The sequence below is a fragment of the Xenopus tropicalis genome, chromosome 5 (genome assembly GCF_000004195.4).
Source record: "Xenopus tropicalis strain Nigerian chromosome 5, UCB_Xtro_10.0, whole genome shotgun sequence".
NCBI classification, from domain to species: domain Eukaryota; kingdom Metazoa; phylum Chordata; class Amphibia; order Anura; family Pipidae; genus Xenopus; species Xenopus tropicalis.
In genome coordinates this window covers 104,497,872-104,525,160 of record NC_030681.2, presented here as the reverse complement: position 1 = coordinate 104,525,160, position 27,289 = coordinate 104,497,872, and the positions used below count along the sequence as shown (strand labels likewise).

At 38.0% G+C, this 27,289-nt stretch overlaps 1 protein-coding gene across 6 annotated transcripts in view; it reads right to left on the bottom strand.

The window, feature by feature from the left end:
* The window catches only part of il1rap (interleukin 1 receptor accessory protein), a 97,605-nt gene that overhangs the window by 20,710 nt on the left and 49,606 nt on the right, over positions 1-27,289 (bottom strand). For 4 of the 6 annotated variants that reach the window (XM_012962793.3, XM_012962794.3, NM_001142051.1 and 1 more), the window contains 6 exon segments: positions 24,517-24,581; positions 10,557-10,842; positions 7,475-7,664; positions 5,367-5,529; positions 4,283-4,354; positions 588-714 (listed from right to left, as the gene is read on the bottom strand). In XM_012962793.3, coding sequence (XP_012818247.1) covers positions 588-714; positions 4,283-4,354; positions 5,367-5,529; positions 7,475-7,664; positions 10,557-10,842; positions 24,517-24,580 — 902 coding nt within the window. In that variant the 5' untranslated portion in view covers position 24,581. 6 annotated transcript variants of the gene reach the window in all.

Genomic DNA, 27,289 nt, shown 5'->3' with positions numbered 1-27,289 from the left:
AAATTGGAATGGATCTAAATCTACTGGCAGGCACGCAATGATATGATTCCGCATCAGCTTCTCAAAACACTTCATGATAACAGATGTAAGTGCCACTGGACGAAAATCATTCAAGGTACACAACAGGACAACATATTACAGGTGTGTGCGTGCCTGTCAGTAATGTTTTTCTCCATGAGCAGATCCCATTAAGCAAGGGATTTCATATTTATAGATGAAGACCTTCCAAAAATATATTTCTAAACAAAAACTGTATAATAATCTCTTACACCAAAGTCATCTCTATGGTACGCACAGATCCTCAGAATCTCTCCATGCTGATGCCTTAGTATTAGGTGTCTGGTGTAAAAAAATAGCCCTGAAGTCATGACCATGGCTGCTAACATCCACTACTGTAAAGATATATAATGAATAATGTAATATATAAGGCAGCAAGAAGTTCCACAACATATAATGCTACAAGTCTGTGACTTGTGGTCATGTCACTCTGAGATAACTTCTAATATCTTTCTTGTTTACAATAGGGTATAATTCAGTGCTTTCTGGATGTTCTGGATCAGATTTCCAAACCGATTTATTACAATTACCTTTCAGTAATAATAATCCTTTCAGTATTTTCCTCTAGCTTCTTGCCATCAACAGTCCACCAGACATCATTACGAGAGTTCCTTACAAAAGGGCAGAATACTTCACAGGAAAGGAGCATTTCTTCACCTGAAGAAACAAACAAAATAAACCTCCCATTAAAAGCCAATTTGCATTCTTGGATTTTTATACAATTGAATGTAGAATGGAAAAAGTGGGAGAGGACAGACAGAAGGAAGGAGTCATTGCTGAAATGTGTACATCAATACTCAAAGATCTTTGCTTAAAATTTAACAATTATTCCTTACCATTTTGGCATCTTTAACGTATTTTATGTGAGTAATTCATTTTAGAATGACAGACATCATGCCTGATAATGTCAGCAGACTATCAGTAATAATAATATTCTGTCATGAGGAAGTGAGGCAACTTTCTGAAAATATTACCATGGAAATGACAAGAGAATTCATTCTTTGCAGCTGTGTAAATATACATTAGCCTTATAATGAATGCAGAACACCTTCTTCTGAAGCCATGCCCTTACATGCCTTAATACTGCTCTACAGGTTACCAAATACTGGCAGGTGCTGTCTGACAATACATCATACATAAGAGAACATTTGAGTACGCATTGCTAAGCGTTTTGTTCTCCCCATGTCTCTAAAACCTTTATTATATTTATTATCAGCTTACAGAAATAATATAGGTGATGTTGCTCCTTGTGGAGAGATATCACAGTACCAAAGCTTTGTAAAAGAGATCCTTGGGCCACTGTGAATGATAAAGCAACTAAGTGGCTCAGTAGTTAGCACATCTGCATTGCAGTGTTGGGGTTGTTCATGTCTGTGTTGGGTTTCCTCCGGATTCCTCCCCTTCCCTCCCTCCCTCCCTCCCTCCCTCCCTTCCAAAAACAGATTATTTGGCTTCTGATAAATGTGCCCTTGTGTGTGAATGTAACAGGGACCTTAAAGAAAAACTAAAGCCTAACTAAAGATGTAGGGTACAACAAGTGTTGTACATTATGTTTTGGGCTTCTGTATCAGCCCAAGGCCCCACAGCCCTTTAGCAGGGAAGATCTGTTCCTCCAAAAAAAAGCCCCAAGTAGCTCCCCATCTTCTTTTCTACTGATTCACTGCACATGCTCTGTGCTCCTGTCAGTTACTGAACTTAGGGACCCACCCACAATATACTGTATATACAAAATATAAATGGCAGGATGTATGGCAGAACAGACCAACCTCATTTTCTGCTTGATAATTTGCGACAACCCCTAAGCTGAGCTTCTCAACAGCTGTTTAGAGCCCACTGTGTCTGTGAGTGGCTCAGACACTTTCCAAGATGGTGACCACCTGTGACAACTGTAAAGACCTAGATAATTGCTGCTATTGAGATGCTGAAACTTTAGGTTAGTGCAGTAAGTTTAGTATATTAAATATGGCATTTTAAGCCATATTTATTTTTAGGGTTTAGTTCTTTTTTAAACTGTAAGCTCCACTGGGGCAGGGACTGATGTGAATGATGTAAAATCTCTGCAAAAATAATAAAACTCCAACTTCTGACTATGGCTAAGTACAACTGAAGTTTTTTAAATATCCTACTTCTTATTGTAGGCATATGGTTATTTATGGTGTGACACCAATCAATTTGATATTACAAAATGAATGCAGTTGGTAACAATGGAGATAATACCATGCAATGACTTTCTCTGCTTCCCTACCCACAGACTAGAATAGAAAGTGTAATGAATAGCACAGTACCCACTGTTATTGGCCACAAACAAGTTTCCCTGGCACTTTGTTCACAGCCAGTTGTAGAATAGAGTGCTCTTTTGTGCATTTACATAGAAGAAATTATTTCTGCGCACAGAATGGAAAGTACAAATATACATTCAGATTAATGAGAATAATTTGTTGGAAATATGTAAAATCAACATATAAAGAAAATATATTTTCCCTTATACAAGTTACATTGGATAAAAAAAACAAATTTCTTTCTACTTTTTAGATCTCTCAGTTGTATGTGTTTGCATTCAAACCTCAGGCTTAACGCAACTGCAGCGCTTTGTATACATGCACCTCGTAAGCCAGTGATTCCCAATCAATGGCTCGTGAGCAACATGTTGCTCCCCAACCCCTCTGATGTTGCTCCCAAAGTCATCAAAGTAATAATTTTTGAATTTCTGACTTGAAAACAAAATTTGGAGGCATAAAGACTGCGTGTACTGTCAAGCAGAACCTCCTGAAGTCTGCCAGTAATCACTGGGCTATCAAATAACCAATCACAGCCCTTATTCATCATCCCCTAGAAAATGGTTTCATGCTTGCGTTGCTACCCAGCATTTTTTAACCTTTAAATGTTGCTAATAGGTAAAAAAGGATGGGGATCCATGTCCTAAGCAAACCTATGTATTAATGCAACTCATTGACTGAACTGTAACAGTTCCTCAAACTTTCTGGGGATATAAATATTCCCCAGATCCTAATCTGCATTTGCAAGATTGTTGAAATCCTTTTCACTAAACAGGAAGCAGTTGCAACTGTGAGGCCAAATTTTTTCATAACAAAAAAAAAAGTAAAACCTTATATTCTATTGATCTACGGTATTGTAATGCTAAGAGATTACAGTATCACTAAGAGATTATGAAGAACTGGACCTCCCAAATGCAAGTCTGTGTGTGGCTAGCCCTAGCATGGCCTATATTATATTGGAAAGATAAATTACAAAAATTACAAAAACATACTGCCATATTTTTGAGTGTATAAATTACTTCTATCAAAGCAGAGTGACAGTATCTTAATGTGCAAAGCATCTCTCTTATCTTTAAATAAAACTGGTTCTTGGGGATTTTTGTTAAACCTAAGACTTTTTTCTGACACATATTTTACTGCATTTTCACTCTGTTCTGATACTGGAATTGTTTAATAGACATGTTATGGCAATAGGAATGGCAGAGCTTTGAGATGTTGTAAATGCAAGATTTAATGCAGATTGTGGAGACCTAAGTAAAGATCTCCAGCATTATCTTTTGCAGTGGATTGAAGTAAGTGCTAGGAGGCAATGGGTTAACTGTGGACATGCTGCAGGTCACATACACAGGCCTGCTTGAACAATGGGAGGCAGTACTAATGTCCCACCCTGGGAAGTTGAAGGGCATGTCCAGCCAATGGAACAATGGGAATAGTAACAAAGGGGGTGGGATCTCAACCCCCGGGACTTTCAAATAGGCTACAGAAGGGCTGGGTCAGTTAGTTGGTACAGAGCGTTTGGCATAGTGGCTGTGGTGCTACGTCTGACCGGATAACTGGCTACTGGATCAGGGAAGGTACAAGCAACTGACCCCAGCAGAACCACTGAGGAACTAAATTGTCTGCAGTGTGGATCACTGCTGGAATTGGGGAGCTGCTGCACCCTTGGAAGAAGGGGTACCAGGGCTGCTTGCTCTGCTGGCCAGGAAGTACTGGGTTGTATAGTGGGGGGCATGTATAACCCCTGTGTTGCTGGACATTCTGTGACTATTCTTTAAGTGTGGGACATTTCATCCATTGTTGGAAAGCTATTGGCTGCCTACCTGTGGGGTTTCCCAGTGAGAATTTGCTTTGTTGTGATGTGTTATACTGTTTAATTAAACCAGTAAAACCAAATATTGAAGTTCTGTGGCTTTGCCATATCCTGGCATCACACAAATGGCGCTATTTACCTGCTGCAAATTCATACAATGTTTTAGCATTTGGGGTTGTCATCGATGGTGGCTTCTCATCTTCAGGTGGCCCTGCAAAAAAAACATAATAAATAATTAGACTACATTTCTAGTGGGGCAAGTTAAGAAACCATTTGTTCAGTGGCAAAATAGCTCAAAATCAGTCCATACATGTAGCAAGGAAAAATTACAGAGAAAAGAACTACTCATTTGCTGTAACCATAAAGGATCTTTAAAAGAATCTGAGCTCCACAGAGCTCAGAGGACAAAGTTCATTCATGATCACGAACCAAGGGGTTGCACACATATCCATGAAACAAAAGCATTGAACAAAAGGCTGAAGCACTGTGGCAATTACTTGGTCTGATCTAGTAATGCACACAGTTCCTCTATGCTATTAATAGAAAGCTCAGCAAAAAAATTTAAGTAAGGACTGAACTGAGAGCAACATTTCTGTAGTAAGCTCCAGAGAAGTAGGGGAAAGTTTTGTCTTTGCAGTGGCATAACTAAGAAAGACCAAGCCTTAAGAGGGCTGTTCCCTATCCAACTGGCCAATAACTCATTCCTGGGAGGCAGCTACAACTCAAACTTAACTCAAGTTCTAGCATTGATCTTTACAAAACAGAGTAAAGACCCATGCACATCAGTAAATGTCCTTGATCAAGGGCTGCACTAATTACGTACTCTTAACACATGGCACTTTAATATAATTGTATATACTTCTATTGTTTATTACATTGTGTCCCTTTGTCTGTACTAATGTAATGTATTTGTTGTAAGAACTGTATAACAATGCATATAGTAGTGCTTTATACATATAGTAGTGCTTTATACATATATCCGTACATACATAAATATGTTTAATGGTTTCTCATTTAACTCTTCAGTGTAAAATGAACATTAAAAAAAGGTAATAACGGCATAGTACTTGAACTTGCCCAAGCAAGCAGTGAAGATCCAAGAATTAAAAGATAAAAATAGACCCCAACATGAAATACTAACACATGGTTATATTATTAAACCAAACTTTTAAAGTAGTGTTAAAGATCACAAACAGTCTTATTCTTAATGAGCAGTTTCTTACCGACTACTTTAACTTCACTAGTTCTAGTAAGGTTATAGATCTTTCCACTGTCCTCATAAGTAACGATGCAAGTGTAGTTTCCTTGATAGTTTGATCGTACAACTATAAAAGTTAGGTTGAGGCCTTGGGGTAATCTCTCATAAAAGTTTTCAGAAATGCAGTCCTGTTTAAAAGAGACATACAGCAAAGTCAACTCAACAAAGTACAGTGTTCCTTATAATGCTGCTCAGAGAAAATATACCTTCTATTTAATAAAAAATAATTCATCCTAAACTATAGAGTGAGCTTTTTTTTGTGCAAACCATAGAGCTTGTTTGCCAATACTACAAGTGCTTTACAGCTAAAGCATGTAAAATTATATCCCATTGGGCCTATACATTAAGCACTTGCTCCTGTAGCACTGGCAGGAGTAATCTGCCCTCGGTACAGGGCTCCACAGGCATTTATTTATAAATGAGGTCCCATGTGTTTTCGCTGACATTATGCATGCCATAGCTTTGTATGCAATAATTAAACCTAGAAATCTGACGATAATAACAAAGTAAATCAAACAATGAATGGCAATGGGAAATATCAAGACACTATCACGTGTAATTGAAAAGGTGGCAGAGATGTCCATTGGGAGATCTGCTTCATTTGCTTGACCTATATATTTCAGTTTTGATTTAGGCTTTAGGAGCTTCACTTTCTGATTTAATTAAATAATATAATACAGTGTTCTCATTTGGGTACTTATTTATTTGATATTTGAGACTGCTACAATTTTTTATCGATCGCATTTCAAGTACTTTTAGATGTTGATGACATGCTGGTAAAATGCATGTATTGTATACTAGTGAACAGGAGGTGTACACAGTACCATGACAGCTCAGATTATCCCACCTACTCTGCTGCTGAACTGTGCTTCAAATAAAGAAACAGAAATGAGGAAAATATATAGCTAGTAAGACTTGACCAGAATATTTTGATAGTTCTACAGTATTTTACTAAAGCATTTAGTATGATCTCTGATTAGTCTGACTTCTGATGTATTATTAATTTACACACACTTAGGATAAGACAGCAGAATAAAGCTGTATAGTATATAAGAATGTCCATGAAATATGCTAGGAGTTCTTGCTTCAGTGTGTATGCTCCCCATGGAATCTGGTTAGCGTGAATGAAGTGTTTGAAGGTATCTAAATGCTGGCCATTTCTTAATTAAGCTCCCAAGGGCCTCACTTATTCGAAGTATCAGGGCCTAGAATCTACAGCTGTGGTGATTTTTTTTATATATGCTGCCATAATATCTGGGTGTCTATTCTTTTCTGATGTTTGGAATATGGTAGATGTTCATTATAGTTGATGCTTTTCAATTGGCACATAAGTCCTTTTGTTTTGATTGTCTTGTTGCTATGTAACACTCATGTCATCATTTCCAGCTAAATATCATTGCCCTGTTTCCTTGTTGCCTCATTCTTATACAATTGCTTGGTTATTATTAAGCCTGTTGTGACATCCTTTGCAATGCTCCAGCAATGACATGAGATGATCCTAATGGTGAAATAAATTTAGCATCCTTTGTGAAACTATGAATACCTGATTTGTTTTTACTGCTCAGAAATAGAAATATAGGCTTACGATACACTTAATAACACTACCTTTGGACTGTAGGGCACAGTCCCATCTTAGGCTAAGTATTTTTAATATTTATAATATTAAATATATTTCTAATAATATATCTTATATATAAATATAAAATGTTTGTTTACTTGATTGATGTTGGTTTGAGTGTTATTTTTGTATTTGGACACACTATAGATGACTAAACTCAGTGAAATGTCTCAGGGACCATTCCGTCCCCTCCAGAATGTCAACCTTTGGTTGAGTTGAAAAAGTTCACATTAGTGCAAATGTTTTGCAACGCAGAGTGCTCTTATTGAAAAAAATGTTGTTTTAAATATGTAATATCAAATATCCCCAGTGCAGAGGGATGTCAGCTACTGTCTGTCTGTCTACCTAGTATATATTAGGCACAGAAAGAAAGAGAGAAAGTGAGAGAATGCAGATTAAGAGCTAATATGCTGTCTCTGTTCTTGCCTATCAGCCTCAGAAACAGATTCTCCTACCTTGTACCATGTTACAGAAGGGGTCACATTTACAGGGAAAAACCCATCAGTATCTGGACATGGGAGCCTCTCTGTGTGCTCTAAAGGAAGCTCCACTACTTCTGGTTTCACAGCTTGACTAACACAAGAATCTGCATCCTTTCGTACAACTTCCAGGGGAAAAGCAACTCTGCTGCAAAAAGTTGTGTTCCTGAAAAAAATAAAGAGAATTTGATCATTTCTATCATTAAATATGCATTGTATGATAGTACGACAGTGTAACGAGTGAAACAAGTTTGGTTAAAAGCAAAAAATTTGGTTTTGATATCTTATGGGATTCATTTACAACCACAACCAAAGTTGCGTTCAAGCAAATCTCCATGGTGCACGTAAAAACCTTTTGATTACTTGTGTCAAAAGGCGCTCTCTGCAAAACCGAGCATAGTTGCACCTATTAAGTCAGGGGTACCCTGGAGCTAAAGCCACCTCCAGATCAGGCCCAGTTGGTAGTAGGGAGGCACCGAATCCACTTTTTTGGGATTCAGCCGAACCCTGAATACTTTATGCAATATTAATCCAAATACCGAACTGAATGTGAACCCAAATTTGCATATGGAAACGAAGAAAATGAAGGGATAAAGAGAACCGTGCATTGAAACATTGGACACAATTACCTCAGACACAATGTCACCTTGTGACTGCAATAAAGCTAGAATTCTGGGGAAAATGCTGCATTATGGGAAAAATACATGGTGACTGCACTTTAATTGCACTTTGCTTTGATTGCACTTTGCTCACTGCACTTGTGGATGTAAACGACCCTTTATATGTTTTAATTATTTAGCTTTTGTTTTATACCGTTCATCATCCTAGTATTCATGACAGCAGCCAAACTTGTAGATACTTACAAGTTAGCTATATGCAGGTATCCCTGTAAGATTCTTTATCTGGAAAACCCTGGATCCCAAGCATTCCAGACAATTATTACATTACATTAACATTTATTTATAAAGCGCCAACATATTCCGCAGCGCTGTACAATAAGTGGACAATTAGCTTTTTTTTCAATGGCCAGCACAGTAGGTTAAGGCACAGTGGTCTGCTGGTGTCATATGACCACCAGTGGAAAGTGAAACCTAACCTGCTGTTGGTTACTATAGTCAGTGACACCAGCAAGCAGGTAGCACTTTTAATAGCAGTTTTGTCTTTTTGTTTTTTTGTAAGTTTTGTTCTTTAATCATTATATATTAATCTTCTTTTCTGATATTATAATTCTGTCACTGTTATAAGCCACATAAAATTTCTCTGCTTTCTGTCCAAACTTTTTGTTTAAAGGACTAAAGAACAATATTTGTAAAGCTCAATAAATATTGGGGTAGTTACCAGAATGCAGTAAAAAGATTTTGAACATTACTATTTTATTGTCTGCTGGGAATTAAGACCCATAACTTGAGGCTTAATTTCCATGCATGCATTTTTCAAAAATTTCAAAACCTGTTCTGCATTTGGCAGAGCTCTAACACTCATTAAATCAAACAGAATTCACAGCAGTAAATTCAAGGTTTGCTGTTAGTCATTGTACACATGTTGCTTTTAGCATCTCGGCTAATTTAGGTGATTCCTCATAGACTTACACATCCTAAACACTGCTCAGAAGTAAAGCTCCCAGAAGCAGGAACAATTTATAGCATCCCTCTGCGGAATGCTGAAAAAAACACCAAAGCACATTTAAAATGCATTTTCCAAGAACATGAACAGATGAGAAGTTACTGAGGTGCACCCAGATAGATACAATGGGAGCTGTAGTGCTCCTTGATGCACTAGAAGGAATGTATCAAGAAGGTCGGGAGACAATTCTTTTTTAAAAAAGCCACCAAGCAGGGAGGTACGAGCCTAAGAAATATGACCAGAGGTAAAACACATACCAAATATAGACTTCGCCACTGCTCAAAGGCTGTAGTTAAAAAAATTGTTTATTTCACTCCATTAAAAATATTAACAGCCTCATATGGAAAGCCTAATGCGTTTCTTGCTTACCCAGCACTTAATCATGGGTAAGCATGAAACAAAAAAAAATTAGGCTATCCACATGGAGCTGTTAGTGTTTTTTTATGGATTTAAATAAATATTTTTTTTAACTATATTCTTTGAGTAGTGCAGAAGTCTGTATTTGGTACATGTATTACCCTCTTTTGTCACTAGAGTTTTTTTTTTTTTACTCTATATTGATTGTTTACTTAAATCAAAAAATTCTCTATTCCTGCTTTTTTAAAATTTTAAGGGAATCTTTGCCTTTAAGAAAGTGGAAGGATTTTGCCAAAAAAAACACTTTCCTAAATACTTTATTGTATCAGAAATAGAATGTTTGGATACTATCAGTAATTAAAGGTGGTGCTTACCCAAGTGAAGAAATAGAGATTCACAGTGTGTAAAATCTGCAAAGACAGTGCTAGTGTGCATGCCTCAGTTGCACTCAGTCACTAGCACAGCACTGATCCTATGGGCTGCCAGGTAGGGACTTGGGGACTGGGCATGCACAGTAGTGTTTAAAGCCGGAAGGTTTGTACCTGCTTTCAATCTCTGCTTTTTGTTTAACTCCCTAGAATTCCAAAACTGGTGATTTCAGTAAGGCTCTGCCCTTGTTTGCTTTAAAGAAAAAAGACACAATACAGGCATTTTACCCTCTCTAGCAGTGGAGACATCTTGTACTGCACTTACCCAAGGGGGCTCTCACTTGTGATTCAAAATCCCAAAATCCTGCCCAGTGCTGACTTAAGTGTAAGAGCTTTTAAGGAGCGGCTATAAGTACTGTTATGTTACTCTCTAAATCTTTAGTGCTCTTTATGAATATCAAATTTGTTATTAATTATATTTGTATGCATGACCCTGCATACTAACTCTTCTATATTTGGTAACCTCACATATCACAAAATGTATTCCTTGCAGCCACTATGTATATGCTCGGGTATATTATGGTTTACCTAAAAGGCTCAGACAGACGGGTACGTGAAAGGATGTTGCATTTCTGGTCAGGTAAAAAACTGCTATATTATATTTCTTTATGATGTACATAGCACAGGCAAATACATGTCATAAAATATACCTAAGCATGCAGGTGTAGTTTCCTGTGTCATTGATGATAGCAGGCCGAAACCAGAGTGTGTCCTTGTCTTTGATGATTCTGTTGTTCGGAAGACGGATGTTGACTGGCTCTTCAAGGTCCTTCCCTTGGCCTGTCCAATACCACATTAGGGTCAGACCTGCTGAATGTGCTGTGCTATAATTATGTTTTAGAAAGTCTTGAAAAAGAGGGCATCGAATGCGTGCAGGCTCTCCTTCATAAGCCTGGATTAGCTTCATAGTGTCTACTCCCCAATCATCACATCGCTCTAGGGACAAAAACAGAAAGTCATATGTAAGCATCAGAAATGTTATCCATGACGTTATGTGACCATTAAATGGAAAGCTTACAAAACATTGTATAAGAGCATAGACTAGAGTTTTGTTAAGTGGCCTACAATCTGTAGAAACAAAACAAAAGTTTAACAATTGTATATATCCATTGTCAAAAATGATATGCAGATTACTGTGCAATAAATGCTAAAAAAAAAACAATGTGGGGCACAATTTGTAATGCACATATAAAGGCTATATGCCACTTCAACTGCTATGTCGGACCAGTATATTATACATTACCCACTGTGCAGAAACATCACTTGGGATTTGGAGTAAGATTTTTCTGCAGATTAAACTTTCACTTTCGGCATACAGTAAGCAGCAAGTTTAATGCCCTTTCAGCTGGTGAACGTTAGGCTCTAACCAGTGCCCAGAACACTGTAAAAGTGAGAGTTGCAGTGTGTAGAAATGGTCAGCAGTAAGTCACCAGCCCCTGTTTATGCAGACTGACTTCATTTATGGCAGGCTTAGTAGCAAAATATAATACAATGTAGTTAGGATTTAGCTTTTAATTTGCTAACCAATACATTTCCACTTTAATTTTTTCTGCAGGGGAAACAGTAGAGGCTAATTGAAATCATCTGTTAATTCAAATCATCTGTTGGAACACCAGAATGAATTAAAATGATGATATAGTAAAGTCTTTGGAGCCTCGGAGAAGACTGGGGGCCATTAAAATCCTTTGGAGAGTCACATTTGTCCCGTGGCTCTCCAGGTAGACAGCGCTGCCCAATGATTCTAAACTTGAAGAGAGCCTGAAATATATATATATATATATTCATCTCCTAATGAATACATATCAAACCAGGCAGTCACATAAACCACTACCTGTCTTAGAAAAGAATTTCCTTGCTTTTAGAAGTGTACTGGAGTTCACTTAGCAGAATGACCTCTCTGGGGAAGGAGCTATACTTCCATTGTACCGCACTGCTATTGACAGTTTTCCATTATCCAACATCCCCAGCGATTCCCAGGACAGTGAGTGGTACAGACGGAAGAAGACAGCAGTTCATTCTCAAGTGTCATAGACAAATGATGCTGATGGTGTTTAGTGCACTGCTAAGCCTCCGGGTGTCACAATCAAGCTGCTTGATTCATGTGTAGCCACAGCTACATGTGATCGTTAATAAGACAGACTGGTTGCACTGACAGAATGCTAATGCCTGCACGAAGTACAGTCTGCCTGTCTAAGGGCTATTGGCTTGCTATTGAAGGCAATGAAAAAAAACACCCTTTTTACTGTTGCCGCTTTTGCAAATAACCCTGTTCTTTTTGTTCCTGCATTTTAAACAGAATGTTGTAGCTTGCTTAAATATTTCTTCATATATTTCCTTATAAATGGGGCTTAAGGCCTTCACTGTTTATAATTGGTGCTTAAATGATGTAATTTGTGTCACCTCCTGTTTTCAAAATATGAGGATATTATAAATCATCTCAGACCTCCATTGCCTTTATAAATGCACTCTGACTTAGCCTACTGCTTTTATATGGTCATGGAACTCCTCTGTGACTTTTAATATCATTATACTTTACAAATAGGTACATTATCCCTTATATCTGTAGTAACCAGTATGATATATTTTATGGGCTTACAAGTGAACGGTATGAAGTGCAAAGCTGGGATGTGAACTCATATCACTAGAAGAAAGCAGTCTAATTCCAGAGGGGTTTTATTTGATGCCATCATTTTTCATGCATTTTCATCTTCACAGTTATATTTTACTTCCTTTGATAAACTGCTAGAAAATACATGGCAAAATCAGGTGTAAAAGATAAACAAACTCTTCATCAGCGTACCACAGGATTTAAGAAGAAAGAATTTAGAAAATCATGCTTCAAGTCTGAAAATGTATTATGATACAAAGGAAGCAAGTCCCTAAAGAAACAAAGAACACATGCAAAAGAAAAAAAAAATAAAGAAATGGTTGAGAACTATTTTCTTTCTGTAGACAATTTCTTTGTAAGTTATTTGTCCTTAGGTAAAAATTGACCGCAACTGTTTGCTTAAAGGATACATATCATATAAAAATTATGAATGCACCAGTGAATTATACTCTTAGATATAGAAGGATTGTGCTTAAAAAAGTTGTGTTTCAGACTGATTTATTGAGAAATTCCACCAAAACCCCAGTAGTCCCGCCCATCTGTTCCACTTCCTGCTGGCTGAATTCTATGGATGTGCAGGGGAGCCGGTGGCTCTCAGTACACTGCACTGTAGGATAGGAACCAATCAGCAGCTAGGCTGACCTGATAGGGAACCAAAGCCAGTCTTTGCTTGTGTGACTGCAGGGCTGTGATTGGCTAATCACCAATCGTTTTCCATGCATTTTCATCTTCACAGTTATATTTTACTTCCTTTGATAAACTGCTAGAAAATACATGGCAAAATCAGGTGTAAAAGATAAACAAAATCTTCATCAGCGTACCACAGGATTTAAGAAGAAAGAATCTAGAAAATCATGCTGCAACACTGAAAATGTATCATGATACAAAGGAAGCAGTCCTTAAAGAAACAAAGAACACATGCATCATCCAGCCCGGTTACAGACTGGAGAGAAACCCGATTGGCTGGATGCCCCAGTGCACTGTTGGGAGAGAGGGTGTGCCGGACTTTGGAGTCAAAAATCAGGGCAGGTCCAGCAGTTTCTAAAGAGAGCCCCTGTTGTTTTGCCAGCCTTTTGAGAGAGAAAGGCCATCCAGGAGAGCAGTGAGAGTGTAAATGGCTGCTTAGCATTTGGAGTGCCAGCCCATAAAGAGAGATCTGCTACACTGCTGTTACATGCCTTTACCCCCTGCGGGTCCCCAGTTAGTGATCCATCTGAGGAAGGTATTGAAAGTCTCCTGTGTGTGTCCCCTGTGTGAGGACAGATGTTGATTGTGTGCCTACTACGTGGGAACAACTGCCTATCCAAACGGAGAGGTACTTTGGGGAAGGGACTTTGCTTTGCTCTTGGGAAAGGGACTTTGCCAGGACTGAACTAGGAAAGGGTATTTCCTGCAGGAGAGGAGTAGGTTTGGCTATAACAACACGGGTTTCCCAAAGCAGGGTTTATTACTATTTTCGTCTTACAGTTATTGCATTTCAAACTGTTATTTAAAGTTTATCTTTGCTGCAAAACATTGTGTGATTATTTTCCTAATGGAATTCCCTTGAGGTGTGCTCCTCAGTGTCCACTAGGTGGAGGCACTGCGCTGCAAATCCCACCTCCCAGGAAAATTTAGAGATCTTCAGAACTAAGCAAGTAAATACAGCCCAGTTAAGTGAGTGTAACACAATTTCTGCAGAGTGTGCCAAGAAAGGGTTACAATACAGTATGTTAAACAATGATGCAGAATAACACTATGGCACAGAGATATCAATTTCTAAAATATACACCAAGACAAGACTAAGACCAAGGATAGTTTACCAGAAGATCAAAAATATAGAAAAAAGTGCATATTTTCCCTTAAGGTTAATTGAAGCAGTCATTTAGATGAGCAAGCAAAATGCAAAAATGCTGCTTCAGTACAGTTTTTGTCAATATGAGCATTTCCATTATCCTACTCTAGAATAAAAAAGAGGAGGAGATCAATATTTTTCCATCAACTTTAAATTGATGAGTAAGAATCATAAAGAATCTTAGCTGGATTAAGAAGTATTAACCTGGTAAAACACTTTGCTCTAAGCTGGTACAGTCAACCAATAACTCTTTACCTATTCACTAACCTCATGAATATTTTTTTAATGAAATCAATGGCAAAATCCTGAATTTTACTGTTTAAAGAACGGATGTGTGTGTCTCCATAAAAGTCATAGGGAACTATCTTCTTATATATTCAGATTTAAGGAAGCTGATTTTGGGCATAAAATTTTTTTGTGTGTGTGTGTTTAATAAAGAGCGGCAATGGGCATCACTTTATTACCACAGATGGCCATATTGTATACTGCATAAAGCTTTCCACCCTCATACAACAATTTGATCACTTTCAACATTTTTGAATTACTCTGAAATGAAATCTGGTGTCTGGAGTGTAAACACACAGACTGAAACCTGAATATCCCTCCACAAACCATTTGCTTAATGAAAGGTTGAAAGTCAACTGACTAAGCAATTCATCTAAAAGGGACCAAAACCCATACATTAAAGTTAAAAAATGATACTGTGGCCTAAAGTTAATAGCAGCAGACCTGTCTGTGGTCAAGTAGTACGAGCTAGGAGCATTTGTGCATTCAGAGAAGAAGTACCCCTGCAGAGTCCTTCTCTGCAGCGCAAGGAGCTCTTTCTCAGTTGGTAGAGAAGCACCCAATATGGCCATTCAGCCTGTCATTTACTTCAGTGGGATCCACCTAAAGGTGACAAACTGATTTTGAACAGAAAACACACAGCATTTGTTCACAAGATGAAGCCCCTACGCTGATAGTTTAGAGCAGGGGCCCCTAACCTTTTTTACCCATGAGCCGCACTCTAATGTCAAAAGAGATGGGGAGCAACACAAGCATGAAAAATGTTCCTGTAATGAAAAATAAGGGCTATGGCTGGCTATTTGGTAGACCATATGTAGGCTGGCAGCCTACATGGCTCTGTCTGGCAGTGCACCTGTTTTATGTAACCAAAATTTACCTCCATGCCAGGAATTTAAAAATAATCACCTGCTTTGAGGTCATTTGGAGCAACGTCCAAGGGTTTGGTGAGCAATATGCTTGTTAGGGGATCACTGGTCGAGAGAATACTCAGAAAGATGTACACAAAAGGTGGCAAATGCTCTACCTGTCCTCTGGCAAGGAGCATTCAGCACCCTTTAGCTTCTCCAGCAGAATCCTACATTGAAATCCATTTTTAAAATATTTTTTTTTTTATATTTAATTTTGAAATTTTACATGTAGCTAGCCATGTTCTTCATTTCCCAGGGTAATACAGCCATGTGGCTTGTGCTCTGATAAACTTCAGTCATTCTATGACTGATCAGCAGAACAATGGGAAGGTGGCAAGATAGCAGCTCCCAGTAGGATAGCACTAAATAGTAAGAAATCCAAGTCCGGCTTGGGACTCTTCCAGTTACAGTAAGCAGGAGAAACAGTTCTAATATGGTTTAAATATAATATGGTTTAAATATAAAAAGTATACCATAGAAATCATGACAGAACCTCTTTAATGTGGTTATTCACAGGCTCCACCTGCACAGTATCTAAACACTTGGAGTCATTAAGCCTTAATCCACTATGATCACAGGATTATTGGCCTGGATGGCCCCACTCATACATGTCCAAATGGTAGGACGGTCAAAATAGGCCAAACTTCCAAACCAAATCTCAGCAATTATGGCCATCTTAGGCAGATGCAAAGTACAAGGTTCCATTAGTTTGCTGAGCCCATGGACACAGCCTTTTAAGTAACTATTGATTATGACTTATAGAAGTATTGTGCATACAGATACCAGTAGTGTATCTAAACCTTTGTAATTTTGGAATAATGCAGTCTGAGCAAAAAAGAGTGAGTAGTGCTAGTTTTTGTACCTTGCCCCTATCATTAAAATGGAGCCATTGTATCTCATTCACATTCTGTTTTTTTTGGCAAAAAAAGAGGCTGACACAATCACCTTCAAGATTGCATAATTATTGCATAAATTTAATGCACTGATGGATATTCATGGAAGCAGTATAATTTAGACTGAAACTTCAATGAACAAAGTCAATCTGTATATTTTAAAGTAACCTGCTTTACTAGTAGATTTAGCATTGCCAAAAACAATAATTATGATGAGTGGGACCATCCTTCTGGAGACAGATGTAATAACATGCAACAATAACAGTAAAATTGTAGCCTCACAGAGCAATAGTTTATGGGCTACCAGGGTCAGTGCCCCAGTTTAAAAGCTTGAAAGGGTTAGAAATATGCAGTAAATAATTCAAGAGCTATGAAAAATGTAGGCCAATTGAAAGTTGCTAAGAACTGCCCATTTTAACAAATTTAAGGTTAACTAGTCCTAGTGCATTTACAATTCCATATACATATGATTCAGCCTTCTCTAAGCACCCTTTTTGTTTTTAAAATATGAGGCCATTTTCACTTCATGTCCACATTCAAACACTTGAAGGCAGAATAGCCACAAAATGTGATTCATTGCATATCAGAAAGTGTATTCACAGTTAAATGCATCTTCTGGCAGAAAGATAAAGCGCCTAGTTTAGTATTACTTTAGAATTACATTAATCTTCTATGGGGACTGAGTAATTGTAGATCAGTGGCTTTATCTTCACTCTATTTTGTTCAGATATTTCTCCTTAAAAGTAGTTCTTTAGAATTCTAATTAAACACTGTGTTCATGTCTATTAGTATTTCAGACTTGCATGACATATTAATATTTTATGGAACCAGAGAACCTTCTACTCCCTTTGAATTTTGGAATTGAATCAACAAATTCAGAGAAGTTTGATTGTGTTATAATAACATCATAATGAATGTGGGTTGGTAGATGCGTCATTCTCATAAGAGAGGCATTTAATGGCTTACATTCCCATTCGGCAGGAACACAGTAATGATAGATGGGTACAGTTGTCTGCGCCCTGACATTTCGGAGGCAGCAGACCAGACAGAGTTGTCAGACGGTGTGTTTGTTGTTTAAGATGCGGAATGCTTTGTATCTTTGGGAAGTCGGTTCATTCAGTTTGGTGGTTCTTGCTGATAAATACATTGTTTTGATGCAGTGTAGCAGAGAAAGAACAAAGTAACATGACCTTTGTACCGAAATATGCTTATTAGTAGGACTTGGTTTGAGCTTCAGCATCTCTCAAGCTAATTAAAATCTGTCTAATGTGACCAATCAATTTACTTGAAATCACCTAGCTTAGGAATAAAGTTTAGCCAATTACAGTCTTCACTGAACTGAAATGTTGCAGGCATTTTTTTTACTATATATTTGAAGCAATTATTTCCAATTTAAATGTTCGGTAATTACTCTCTAGCTTGAACCTGCAAGTGTTTGCAGAAATTATGAAAAAAGGCGAAGCATTCAGCCATGTTGTATACAAGAATATTCCTTTTTTCTCATCACATATTAGCTTTTCCTCCACAACAAAGTAATCAACTTTGTTGTGCCAATTAGAAAGTTTTTGCCATCACAATAAACAGCAACAACGTAGGGTACTATGATTGGACAAGCAGAATCATCAACAAGTTTTACCTCCCACTGTGGTCCTCCTTATCTAAACTGTGGGCCATAATGCACTCATGTGCATGCAAACTGGGGTGCTCTACTGCACACAAGCTATGCCCCAGATGAATAGGAATGGAAATGCCAGAAAAACACAGAATTACATTTAGGTTTGAATGGGAGGGGGTTCTAACTAAGTGTCATGGGGTTTTTGGCTGTTGGAAGGAGCAGAGCTACACTGCTGCCTAATCTTAACAGGTATGGGCTTTAATTGCCCTTTAAAATGAGATATATAAAATTGTGTTTGATAAATGTGTAACTTGCATAGCACAGATGATGATACACTCTTTACTGTCCTTCTGAATAACTCTTCTGGTTTTTTAATCATAGACACTATTAAGTTAATAAACTAGAAAGACTTATTATCTTCACAGTGAAGAACAAATATCTGTAGGAGGAAATTTGCCAAAGCTGCATTGCTTTTCTAGCTTCAGACTGAAATGTTCAGCCTAGGGCCTCATTTTAATTTGGGAATTGAACATGATTCCAACTATAATGGTGAAATGGAGAGTCGTCTGTTTAACTAGTAGGATCAGTTCCCTTTATACCTATGACACTTACAATCAGTCATGCATGTAATGCAATCTAGTTGTGGTTCCCCTAACATGCATACTGTTATTTACGTCTGATTTTGTTCAGCTACATGCCCAGTTGCTACACTAATTATTATGGTCACTAGTTGAATGTTATTTGACATTTTTTCTGCAAGGGGGACTTGAAAATTGCATGTATTTAGATCACATCTAAGGAATTTCTATGCTTCAGAAGCCAAACAAACCCCAGTAATATTACCCAGTGTGCTTTAGGCCATGAATTAATGAAGGGAGAAATGGTTCTTGATTTTTTGATGCTTTAGATAAGATACATGCTCTTATTTGTTATTATATGGGATTCTATAAAACACAGTTTCCATAGTCTAAATTACTGGATTGTATAGTTTTTGGATTTTTTTGTAAATTGAGGTAACCATGCAACCAACTTCTGCCTTTAGTTTTATCCAGTGAAATATAAAAAATATAAAAACGATGGTGTATAGAGTTGTAGTTACTAATCCATGTGTTTTAACCCATACCATAACTTATAAGGTTTAATATACAGTTATACAATCTGCTTTAGATAAAACATACATTGAACTCCAATAACAGAGAATAACAATAAATAATAGAAAATAATCAAAGCAATGTTTTAAATCCTTAAGGATGATGATACAATCACCAAAATCCAGTTACAATGGTTCCATTACCATACCTGTCAACATTTTGAAAATGGAAAGAGGGACAAGAAGAAATGCCGCGTGTAACACGGTGAAATGTTTTGATCACGTCCATTTTTGCCATTCCACCCCTAAATACCACTACCATTTGACTAAATTTGTCAGGTTATTTAAAGTTTGAACACATTTCTGGGGGTTTTGGGGTCTTGTTTTATGTGTTATTACAGTTTTGTTAAAAAAGCTGAAAATGCCCATTAAGCTGCAAGTCTCCGTTTCCCCAAGATACCTGTTTAGCTTATTAGTTACAATTGTATCTAAGTGCAGGTGAAGCTTGTTAAGGTTTCTGGGCTCTCTGCCAAAAGCTACTTTTTAATTAAATTTGTATCTTTTTTAGCGTTCAGTGCAGGTAATCAAAGGGAAATGAGGGACTTTTCAGTAAGAATCGGGGACAGGTGTTGAGGTGGCCATACACAGGCAAATTTAAGCTGTTAATTCAGCCCCTTTCAGACCAAGTCAGCAGTTTATATGCCCATGTATATGACCCTCCAACAGGCATGCCCAGCTGATTCATCATGCAGGTTTAAAAAACCAGTACATGCAACCTCACCAAAAGAGTGGATATTTCAATGCATGGAGGTGCAAATTGTCATGAAACTGCCATGGTAAAGATGTAAAAGCTGCATTGTATGTTGCTGACTGGCCCCTCCTCTGTTTATGAATGGTTGCTCCAGAATTACATAAGTGGTCTCCTTCAAATGATTTACCTTCTCTACTCATAAGTCCATAATATCTTGCTGTCATCAAAGTAGTGTCCCACTACCACTCCTGTGTTGTGTTGTGTCGTGGCTGAGTGGAATGTTTAGTTTTTCTAATGTATAGATCTGCGCACTTTTAACTACACTGGGCAGCATATACACCATGGCTTTGCTTGTGCTTAGGTGCTGGGTCTTGTGGGTGCACCAGCTTCCTCCTGGTGCATTTCTAATATATATTCCAGTCACATATAGAGTGACTATATTTTTTAGTCTATGTATTAGTCTAGTGTTCCTGCATAAGGATACAGGTTTACCAGCGCCAGATTTCTGCAAATAATGTGCCCCCTGTTGTAAAATATAGTGATATAATACAGGGAATTTATCACCAAGGAGTTCCATGACCATAACTCTGAAATGACTTCTAATATCCTCATGTTATAATACATAACTTTCAGTGAGTCATGTGAAAGAAATGTCATTACTTAACACCGATTATAACTAATGACACGATGCTCACATCACTAAGCTCTCTTTATATGTATATAATTTACAAGATATAAATATATAATCAGAATGAGATAAGTCTTTAAATACACCTAAACACCATTTATTGTGTTAAATAAAGCCTACAGTTCTTAAACAATAAAAAGTTTATTTAGTGCTTTCTCTGCTCCTTTTTCTAGAAGTTGTAAGCACCATAAGGTAATCTTACGAAGGAAAGAAAGTCCCTGAAACCACAAAAACATAAGAAGGAAAATTTCCTGCCATTTTATTTGAATGTGTTCCGACATAAAGTTTTATTCTCTCGTATTATATCCTTTCAACCTTCATCTGATGCATTAAATAACTTAGAGATGGATTTGTGCAGTAATGGCAGAGGCACAATGAAGCCAAGTAGGGAATTACAGATGTATGTATGATACACAGCTCATGCATGTAACGTCATAACTGATCTCTTCACCAGTTGCTGTATCCGTAAATTGTATAAGTATTTATTTTCGTTTTTTTTACTTAATTTTTTTACTTTTTAACAATCGATTCAGATCTCTATATAAGTGACTTTATGTGTGACTGGCAAAAAAAATCATAATATTTGTGTTTGCTTTTCCCTTTCTCTTCAATTGTCATTTCATGGTTCCTGGCTCTCATGGCAATCTCCACAATCTGTTGTTTCATGTTGATGGCTCAGTTTATAGCTGAACAACATGTGGGAGTTATTTTAGCACATTACTATGTAGCAATAGTATGTGTACTCTGGGTATTTACTTCAGAGCATTGAAGAGTGATGCTTTTCTCTATGCACCCATGCACTGCAGGGCCAAAGGGGTAGCTGCAAGAAGGTGTTTATATCAGAGTATTTATATATAGGCCCCTGAGTGCCTGTGCCTAAGTCGGAAGCTTCGGGCGGGGGCGGCGGCTTTGGGTGCCTATATAATAGATAATTTTTTTTCTATGAAAGCTACCAAACTCCCCAGCTGCTGGGGTGAGGGGTTACCATGATGGATACATCACAAACATCAAGATAGGCAGGCACTCCGGGATTTCAAAATGAAAAAAGTGGCAGAAGTTCACAAAAAAAGTGAGGTAAAATCACAGTATATTTATTTAAGCTAACATATGATACAGCAAGCCTTACTCATTTTGTACCTTGCGGTACTTAATCATAGGCTGGAGGGGATACTATGCCCACTGTGGGTGGAAGTGGCCTCACACATAGCAGAAATAACTTCCCTCACAGTCGTGTGCATAAAGTAAATTCCAGAAAGCTGGAGGGGCACTTAGGTCTGGTGCCTAGGGTGGCAACGGACCAAAATATAGTCCTGGTTAATATTAGCAGATGCCAGAACAACGATAATGGTCATAATACAACAATTGTTAAATAAAGGGGCTGTATAAAAATGCCAGCTCTCTGGCTGCCATTTCTGGAAGATGCTCTTTAAAAAATTATTGCAATTAAGCTTTTACGCCCTGGTAAGCATCAACATGGTTGTATGACAGCTTGTAATGAATCTGCACAGTTATTCTCCTACATACTGTAACTTGGTGGATAGGGTTTGCAGGATTTACTGTAAATAAAGAATGGATTTATAAGATTAAAACAACCTTTTTAAACTTGGCGAACTATAAATTATGCTATTAAGATGGAGGGACAGGAGTTATTAATCATCAGGAAGGGATAAATAATTAATACACACTCTGTCTTTAAAAATGCAGTTCCTACTGATTAACACCTGTAAATTGTAACATGGCCATAATGGGTGCATCTGTCACCCCCCTACCCACCAGTTAACCATTAGGCAGGGCCTTCTTTACTTCTTGTTTTTCTTTTCGTATATAAGCTGTATATTAATTGTATACATTCTTTTATTGTACAGCACTTCAGAATTTGTTTGCTATAATACCTGCCTTTGCCATTGTTTATTATCGTTTTACAAGTAACTGGACCTTTCTCACTTTGGGAAGGTTATTTTGCACTTAAAACCTGCAACTCATTGAAGAGAAGAAGTTATGTTGTGGCTAGATGAGAAAAGAGTATCTAATCCTTTGTTAGATGTAGATTATCATCTAACTTTCATTGCCTGTGCTGCATGATAAAAGATTGGGTTCATCCTTTGAGCACTCGTAGCCAGTCGAATACAAACACCTTGACCTATTTCCCAGTGCTCACCTGGTGCTTGTCTGTCTGTTGTCATTGATCGGGCACATTCATTTGAAGAATCCTTACGCAAGCAGTTTTTTCAGCATAAGCAGCACAATTTGAAGATTGCTCATCAATTCTATTAGGCTTGCCAATAACATCTTAACCCTATACACAGCTTAGCTCACCGGAAGCACAGCGATTAACAGATCCTTATAAAAGAATGATATTTAAAGATTAATATTAGAGACACAGGCCTGCTTATGTTGCAGAATTTGTGCTGCCCTGGAAAGTAACGGTGTGTATTCAGAAGATTTAGGACCAGTGAATAATTTACGGTGCAAACGACAGCTTGCTAGATCTTGGTGTCAGAGTTAAAAATATATTATGCTGTCAGTTACGAGTGAGTTGACACCTATCAACCCTCTTCTAATCTGGCAGGCTTCATGGGGCTTGGAGAAATAAAGATTTGCTGCAGGATGTGATAAGTTTCTGTGAGTCAGCAATGTTTCTTCATGGGTGTAATAGCTAGGTAAGAGGTCAGCAACAGCAGGCACCACAAGCCTTTGTGAACTTTAACTCCCACTATCACTTGCTAAAGCCTGGGGGTCACACAGTCTGTTTCATGATTGCTCCCTTATCAGGCTAGGAATCTCTAATGCCAAGTGATCAATAGTGCAGTGCACTAAATATAAAGCTAGAATACGATACCACCCCAATCCTCAAACTGCTGGGGTAGAGAATACTGAGTGAAAATCACACTGACAGGGAACATTATCACAGGCTGTGCAACCAAGGCAGAAGGTAGCTCCTATGGCTTGGCACCTGGAAGTTGATGAGGGATGTAATTTGGGCAAGAGTAACCATGCAATATAATATGGGCAGAACAGGGGTGTCTGTGTAAGAGAAAAGCAGATTGACAGAACAGATTGACAAGAGAAGGAGGGGAATTTAAAATAAAATAAAATAAATCCAATAGGATTGTTTTGCCTCCAAAATAATAATAATATCTTAGTTATGATCAAGAACAAGGTACTGTTTTATAATTACAGAGAAAAAGGAAATTATAAGAATTATTTGTTTATAATGGAGTCTATGGGAGATGACCTTTCCGTTATTCAGAACTTTCTGGATAATGGGTTTCCGGTTAAGGGATCCCACACCTGTATTAGTACAGGAAAAGAATCTATTAACCGGATTAATGCTTGTGACCAAAGGTTATACGAGAGCTTTCCTGTAATTTGTATCACCACACTTTCAGTCCTTTTAACATTAAATAAACCCAATAAGAACAAGCATGCGGTACTGTTTTATTATTCCAAAAAAATAGATAATAGTTAAAAAAACAGAATTATTTGCAGTTGTGCTCTTTGTATTACAATTGCCAAATTTCTGGTTTAAAAGCTGGAAATTTATCAGAGCAAGTTACCAAGGGTTGCTTTTTGTATTTATGTTTTCTCTATATTTCCCTCTCTGTGGTAATATGAACATTGTGTACATATTTAAGATGGGGGGGTAAGAGGTCTTCGGGGGGCATGGTAAAAAAGCAGTGGCAAAAGGTGGCATAGTCTGATTTTAAAAAAAAATCATTGACCCCCTTAGGTCTGGTTTGAAATTCTGGTAACATTTCAGTAGGAATCCTTAAGTGCTTGCTTACTTTGCAAAAGGTATTTTCATATATGTAGACAGAAATGCAGCCCAGTAACAAGAAGTGCAAATTAAGGCTTGAGGATAGCTGAGCTGACAAACAAAGCCTTAGCAAACACAGATAAATCTCTTTCACATAAATATTCTTTTAAATGTTACCTACCAGACGTGCTGCATGTTGGGGCAGTGAAGACACAAAGACAGCACAGGAGAAAGCCTAACTTCATCCTGTCAGAAAGAGACACACAGTTAGCACCAAAGAAATACAGCCATACCAATAAAATAGTGATTTAAGTATCTTTTAGAGAGAGCTGCTTCATATTCTGAGAGATACTAAAACAAACAGCAAAATAAGATATTTCAAGTGTAAAATAATAATCAGATAAAGTTTATTACTGGGCTTTTTAAAACTGTATATAATATGGGATTTGTCATCAGAACTAATTACTACCATATGATATGAATCAAGGTTGGACATCAATGTAGCCGGTACCAAGAACTACAGGCGGCATAGACATAGCCAAGGTTTATGTACTAATGCATAATACAGTTCTTTACCAAAGTATAAAACCTATGTTTTTAGTAAATAACTGCAGGCTGTGGGCTACTGTTTTAGTCAATAGGAAGCAATCTGCTGCAATTTCCAGTGTTTTACTGCTAGTCATATGTCCAGTGCCTCAGAGTCCTCAGAGTAATAACAAACTAAAGAGTTCATACCCTAAAAACACAGGGAGCAAGTGCAAGATTGCTATGGGATGCAAGATTGTGTTCCTTAGCATGAAGCAATTATTCCCATTGCATTGGTCAATGGCATCTGTTAAAATACACTGGTAGGTGCAATCTCATTGTTGTCATTAAAGGTGCTTGCTGTTGAACTTTTTAGGTCACATCAGCCAATTAATGGGTAAAGTTCTGTCTTCTACTCCTACACTCCTTCCTGTCAAGCGATCTCTGAGGGATCACACCGAACATTACAAAATGGTGGCTCAAGGGAAAAGAAGTAAAAGGGCAATATTTACTAATCTATATACTGGTATGGGATTCCTAATCCGGAAACCCATTATCCAGAAAGCTCCAAATTACAGAAAGCCCGTCTCCCATAAATTCCATTTTAATCAAATAATTCAGAATTTTAAAACTGAATTCCTTTTTCTCTGTAAAAATAAAACCATACCTTGTAATTGATCCCAACTAAGATATTAATAATCCTTATTAGAGCCAAAACAATCCTATTGGGTTTAATTAATGTTTTATTGATTTTTTAGTAGACTTAAGGTATGGAGATCCAAATTACAGAAAGACCCCCTTATACGGAATACCCTTGGTCCCGAGCATTCTAGATAAGGGGTCCTATACCTTTATATAAGAGGTTACTTGATATAATATGAACTATCTGTTTGTTAAATATTCCTTCTGGGGGTATAGTTTTTTGTTAACAGCCCCAGGGTTCCCTCAGCAGCTGGTGTCCATATCTGCAGGGCAGTTGTGCCAAAAGGAAAACCGTAAAAGCTTTGTAATATGAATGGCAAATTCATCAAGGTGTTTTATTTTATGCTATTCAAATGCAAGATTTGATGCCATAATGCAAAGCAATTACACTGGAATCATGTGAAAAATGCTGCATTGTGAATGAAAAACATAGTGATAGTGAAATTTGCACTTTGCACACTGTTGTCCAGTGGTAAATGACCCCAAGGGGCTGATTTACTAAGACACGAATTCGAATCCGAAAAAAAATTGGAAAACGAACATTTCGCGACTTTTTCGTATTTTTTGCGATTTTTTTCGGCGCCTTAACGACTTTTCGGAAATTGTCGCGACTTTTTCGTTACCAATATGATTTGCGCGAAAAAACGCGAGTTTTTCGTAGCCATTACGATTCGCTCGTATCTTGTTGTGACTTTTTCATATTGAGCGCTCGTAAGCGGCGGGCGAAACTTTCAGACTTAGCATGATTTTGGAAGCCTCCCATAGGACTCAATGGCACCCTGCAGCTCCAACCTGGCCCAAGAAAAGTCACCATACTGAAGCTTGAATGAATCCGAACGCTACGAAAAAATCGCAACATTTTGCGCAACTTTCGGAATGGCTATGAAAAAGACGTGACTTTTCGCGCAAGTTTTAACGCTACGAAAAAATCGCCAGATTTTGCGCAACATTCGGAACGGCAACGAAAAAGTTGCGATAATTTTCCGAAAAATCGCCAAATACCGATCATTACGAAAAAACCGCAATCGGACGCATTCGGCCCGTTCGTGGGTAAGTAAATGTGCCCCCTAGTATGCACTTTGTAAGCACTCTATAACTGTGTTGTCCACATTTGCTGAAACCTGCGCCAGGGGCGGGCCAAGCCGACCGGGCTCCCTAGGCAACCCGTTCGGCCACCTCGCCCCTGCACCTGCGCTATTGCATCGCCGCACCCCCCGATGCAAATCGCTAGTTCATTGCCCCCACCGCGTAATGACACGGTGGCTCCTGCCTGGCGGCCCCCAATCTTTGCGCCCTAGGCAGCTGCCTCTTCTGCCTACCCCAAGTTCCGGCCCTGACCTGCGCTGATGCTTGCTTACATGTTCATGTATCCTTCCTTGTTCAGTGGTATTATTTATGCACTAATAAAAGTTCTATTAATGAAACTCTTTTACTTACACATGTAGTTAACCTCTGAGTACTAATACTGCAGAGTCCTTTCTGCATTTCTTTTATATTTGGAAGATATAGTCAGTTCAGGTGCATGTATCATTGAATGAATTGTAGCTGGATTGTCAGAATTCCTGTTGCAGAGCTTTTTGTAATTGCATTTCATGCCCTACAGGGTCGAGGCAAATACCTCACTAATGCTAGCCCTAATATAGGTCAATACTTTCAGTTACGGAAAATAAAAGTGCAGTGAAATCGGACGTTTGTCCATAGCCGCAGGGTAGCAGTTAATGGAACAC